The following is a 4,905-nucleotide window of genomic DNA, read 5'->3' on the forward strand; positions in this document are numbered from 1 at the left end:
GTGGCTGCTCCCCCAACCCCGGACCCGTAGGCAGCTCGGGAGAGAGCAAGGCCAAGGGGTAAACCGTGGTCGCTTACCAGCCACAGGGTGGTGGTCTGTTGGAACTTATTGCAAGACAGAAACAGGTAAAAACAGACATCAGTAAAACTCACACACTACGGCTGAACCCGAACAGCATGTCTTTGAACTGTGGGAGGAAACCAGAGCACCCGGAGGAAACCCACACAGACACGGGGAGAACATGCAAACTCCACGCAGACTGAGCGGGGATCGAACCCAAGTCCTCTTGCACCACTCGGGCGCTGTGAGACAGCAGCACTACTTGCTGTGCTGCCCAGAAGTAACTTACAGTGTTAAGCCACCCATAATAATTTACTCCTTTATACAGCTGGGTAATTTTATTGGTGCAATTAATGGTTAGTACCATGATCTAGGATGCTGTAGCTCAAGGCTGTATTCAAACCTGTGACCTTCGGGTCCAAAGGCAGTAGCTCGAACCGCTACACTAGGGTTAGGGACAGAGTTAGGGTTACGGTTAGGGATTAGAGGTTAGCAGTTAGGGAGCTCATTTCAGTTTCTCCAGCTGGACTGATAGCAGCTGCTGGATGCAGGTGTAGAGCAGGAAACCCAAGTTCCCAACCAGAGGAGACCAGTAAAAAGAAACATATACAAACAAACTCTTAAATCATACTAACAGCCTCCATATTTAATTTCCACAGTTACTGAGTCACAGCCCACTCGCCCCACTTTTCTGGGAAAAATGCATGAATCGTCCAGAATCTCATTTCAGTCACACAATCCTTGTAGAGCCTTTCGTACCGCCGTTAAATGATGCAACCGAGTCTGACGCTTGAATACAACAGCGGACTGAGATCCAGCTGGACAGACATCAAAAGGAGTATCATGATGAAACACACACACACACACACACACACACACTCACACACACACTCACACACACACTCACACTCACACTCACACTCTCAGAACCGCTTGTCCCATACGGGGTCGCAGGGAACCGGAGCCTACCCAGTAACACAGGGGGTAAGGCCGGAGGGGGAGGGGACACACCCAGGACGGGACACCAGTCCATCGCAAGGCACCCCAAGCGGGACTCAAACCCCAGACCCACGGAGAGCAGGACTGGTCCAACCCACCGTGCCACTGCATCCCCCAGCTCATGATGAAACAGTAACTGCGAAATTCATAAATTCACACTTTGAGCCACACTGTAGAGTGCAGGCAGATTTATTTAAACATGGCACAACAACCATAATTAACAGTATGAAACACAGCTAGTTAATACATTAGTCAAAAATCTTAATTTATTAGATAAATAACACATAAAAACGAAAAAAAAACAAGTGTACTCAAGAGTGTTATAAATAAGGAATTTCTAAGTGCTTCAGTAATTAATAAATTAATTAATATGATTAATAATTACAAAGCTATCTTCTGGCAAAAATGTCTGGAATGAGCAAGCATTCAATGAATTCAATGATTTTTCTCCAACGTTCAGGCCAGCATCATCTCTTGAGACACTGTGACAACCACACTCACACTCATCACACCTACTGCTTGTCTCCATCATTGAAGTGCATATTTACAGCAGATCAAGCTCTTCAGTGGAGAGACTCGAGCAACAGGTACAGTATAAATAGGAAGTAAAGCACGCCACCTAGTGGCAGACAGTTTGAACTCATAGAGGATCAACATGTTCTGAACTTCAGCATCAGCCACTGGAGGCCAAAATGACTGTGAGGTTAATGAAATCCTGGCTGTACTTAGTACATACACACTGAGATGTGCCTTTTTCGGAGCCCCGTCTATTTGACCCTGAAGGAGGTGATGCGGTTCGCCTCTTGCTTGGTGCACATCTCCACGGGCTCCCGCTCCTGAAGGGCGGTGCTGATGAACCAGCCCTGGTATCTGGCCGACTCAAAGTGGTCATGGAGAGTCCGGTCCCCCTCTTCAGGAACAGGAAGCGGCTTAAATCATCTTCCGCGCTGATGTGCTTCAGCCTCAATTTATCACCCACCTCCTACGAAAGAAGATCATTTCCATCCGTGAGAACTTGGTATGTTGCTAGGAACTGGCTTGCAAATAATCAGCGCAGAGGGGGGGTCTGGGAAGCACTCCAGACCTTCCCGGGTCCTAAAGATGCTCGCAGTAGAAGGGCTTGCTAGTCTAAAGGAGGCAGCTGGTAATGGTTAAAGCCGCTGCCTTCAGACCCAAAGGCCACAAGTTTGACTCCCACCTCCAGCTCTGGCAGCCTTGAGCAAGGTATTCACCCTAAATTGCTCCAGTAAAAATGACCCAGCTGTAAAGAATTGCAGGTAGACTAACACTGTAGGTTGCTTTGGAGAAAAGTGTCAGATAAATGTAAAGGGTAAAGCCTCTTTCTCTGAAGCTGTAGCATGAGGTTGACTTTTACCTCCAGCTGGAGAATGGGCATGCCGTTTTCACTGGAGCAGGACAGGTAGAGGTTCGTATCGACGATCCCTAACGTGACAGGTTGCCCTTTTCCACTGCTGTAGCTGGGCGTCACGTACATGGAGAGGTTGAGCTGCACTGTGGGTGGGAGACAGGAAGAGGTCAGCGTCGGCGCCGCGCAACACGTCTCCGAAACACACGGGACCCCAGCGCAGGGCAAAAGGTAATGAAAGTAGGGAGAAATAAATACATTTCGGTCGTCTCACATCCCAGTAATTAGAAAATTAACAGACAATATCAACCGTACTTAAGAAGAATTTTAAGGCCAAAATGTGGGAATCCAAGAACGGGAAGCCAACCGTCCTTGTCGTAGTTACTCTACCCAAACAGTTTTACACCGTATATTGAATATATCGCTGTACTGTGTGCGCTGCTGTCTGTGTTGCATTCAGAATTCAACTTCAAAATGGGATTAAAGGAAAGGGAAGGGAAAGAGACTCACCTCTGCGCTGAAAGCTGCCGCCCTGAAGTGTCATGGCCTGGAGCTCCAGGGCCTCCTCGTTGAGCACCAGACTCTTCTGGTACTGGTCAGCCACGTTGCACTTCACCTCTTGGCTCGTACTGGTGTACACCACAGCGCCGCTGTCGACCTGGTCCTGTACTGTCATCACCACGCTCTCTGCCGGAGGTGGGAAAGACCCATGTGAGCAACTGCAATTTCCTGGACGAGACCTTTGGGACACACGGTAGAATGATTCCAGCGAAGCCTGCGGTCCACTCAGCTCAAGCCTTGGCCTACCTTCAATTACGTTCTCCATCATGATATTGAGCAGCTCCTGGTCACTGAACTCCGTGCCCTGGAGCCTCTGGGTGTTCTTCATCCTCTGCATGGCGATGATCAGATGGGCCACCTGGCGCATGTTGTGAGCCTGCAAGGACACCTCCAGCTTGACCCCCTCATAGAGGTCACAGTGAGGCCTGTTCATCACAGCTGCACACTGTACAGAAACAGAAGAGAGGGAAAAACATGTAGACAACTAATCAGAAACGTTTATTCCGTTGGATGACACTTATACTGCTAGTCTACCTACAGTTATTTACCCATCTACACCACTGTCAATTTACTTTACACAAGCAATTCAGGATGAGTACCTCGCTCAAGGGTACCACAACTAGAGATGGGATTCGAACCTGTGACCTGGGCATCGAAAAGTAGCAGCTCTAACCACTACTACCAGCTGTGAACTTCCCTCATCTTATGGAGCTCATTTAGAAGTTTTCTATCATGGCAAACGTGTGAAAACCAGTGAGTGCACTTTGATTTCGATGGAATGTGGAGTGAGATAAACAGCAGCTCGGTCTCGGTATCTTTCAGTTTGACTTGAATGAAACTGGCGGCACTTATCCTACTTAAGCAAAAAATATTTAAGGGAAGAGGAATATATCTGCTTCAGGGTGAAAAGATGAAGTGAAAAATCTATTTTTTGCGGAAACAGTTGGTCAAACTGGGGTGATAAGTTCTGCGATAATCGGGCAGTCTAATTGGGGGAAAAGGGGCGGCGTGGAATGCAGGAGGACGACGGTGATTCTCACCTTCAGTGGGCTCTGCGAGTCCATCTCAAACTCCAAACTGTCCAAGTCATCACAGCTATAACATACAAGAGGACTTATTGTAAATCACTTCATTTATCAGACACTTCTCTCCAAAGTGACTTCCAATGAGCTCTACGTAGTGTTATCAGCCCTCACACCTTATTCACCGCGGTGACTTACACTGCTAGATACACTACTTACAATGGCTCACTCATCCATACATCAGTGGAACACATTCTCTCAGTGTCATTCACACACTATGGGTGAACCTGAACAGCATGTCTTTGGAGTGTGGGAGGAAACCAGAGCACCCGGAGGAAACCCACACAGACACAGGGAGGACATGTAAACTCCACAGGGGTTGGACCCATGTCCTCTTGCGCCACCAAGGTGCTGTGAGACAGCAGCGCTACTCGCTGTGCCATCATTCAGCCTATGTCACATCCCCGATGTCACTTACAACACGATGTGAACTACAACTCGAATGATGATTGCGACACAACTGCTTGTCCATCATACTGTCGCCCAGAGCTGCCCATATACGACGGAAACGTCCTTTTCCTTTCTCACACCCGGAACCATGGTCATTTTCACCCGGCGCACACCCTCTTCAGCACATTTAGTCACGGAGCCCATTTGGAAATGTTACATATTTAGCCGGTAGAAATACATATTCATAGAGGCCCTGAGAACTCTATGAAATGTTGCCACAGGCGACATGTTCCGGGCGGCACAGCCCACTCCGTCTTACCTGTCGAGAGCTTGGCGCAAGTCGAAGCCGCTTTCACACATCATGTTTGCGTACAGAGTTATGCGATAATCGGGCAGAAAGTCACACTGCAGTCGTTCAGATGAGCTTCTCTGTTTCTCTGCTGGCTT

General features: G+C 48.3%; 1 protein-coding gene across 1 annotated transcript; it reads right to left on the minus strand.

Moving 5' to 3' along the window:
• Positions 1-1,428: 1,428 nt before the first annotated feature.
• LOC114909774 (interleukin-1 beta-like) lies at positions 1,429-4,905 on the minus strand. The gene is given in 7 exon segments (XM_029249574.1): positions 1,429-1,945; positions 1,948-2,041; positions 2,435-2,571; positions 2,936-3,112; positions 3,233-3,431; positions 4,027-4,081; positions 4,778-4,905. Coding segments are annotated over 7 exon segments (825 nt in total). The 5' UTR covers positions 4,822-4,905; the 3' UTR covers positions 1,429-1,826.

This window comes from Scleropages formosus, unplaced genomic scaffold, assembly GCF_900964775.1.
Source record: "Scleropages formosus unplaced genomic scaffold, fSclFor1.1, whole genome shotgun sequence".
In the NCBI taxonomy this organism is placed as follows: Eukaryota; Metazoa; Chordata; class Actinopteri; order Osteoglossiformes; family Osteoglossidae; genus Scleropages; species Scleropages formosus.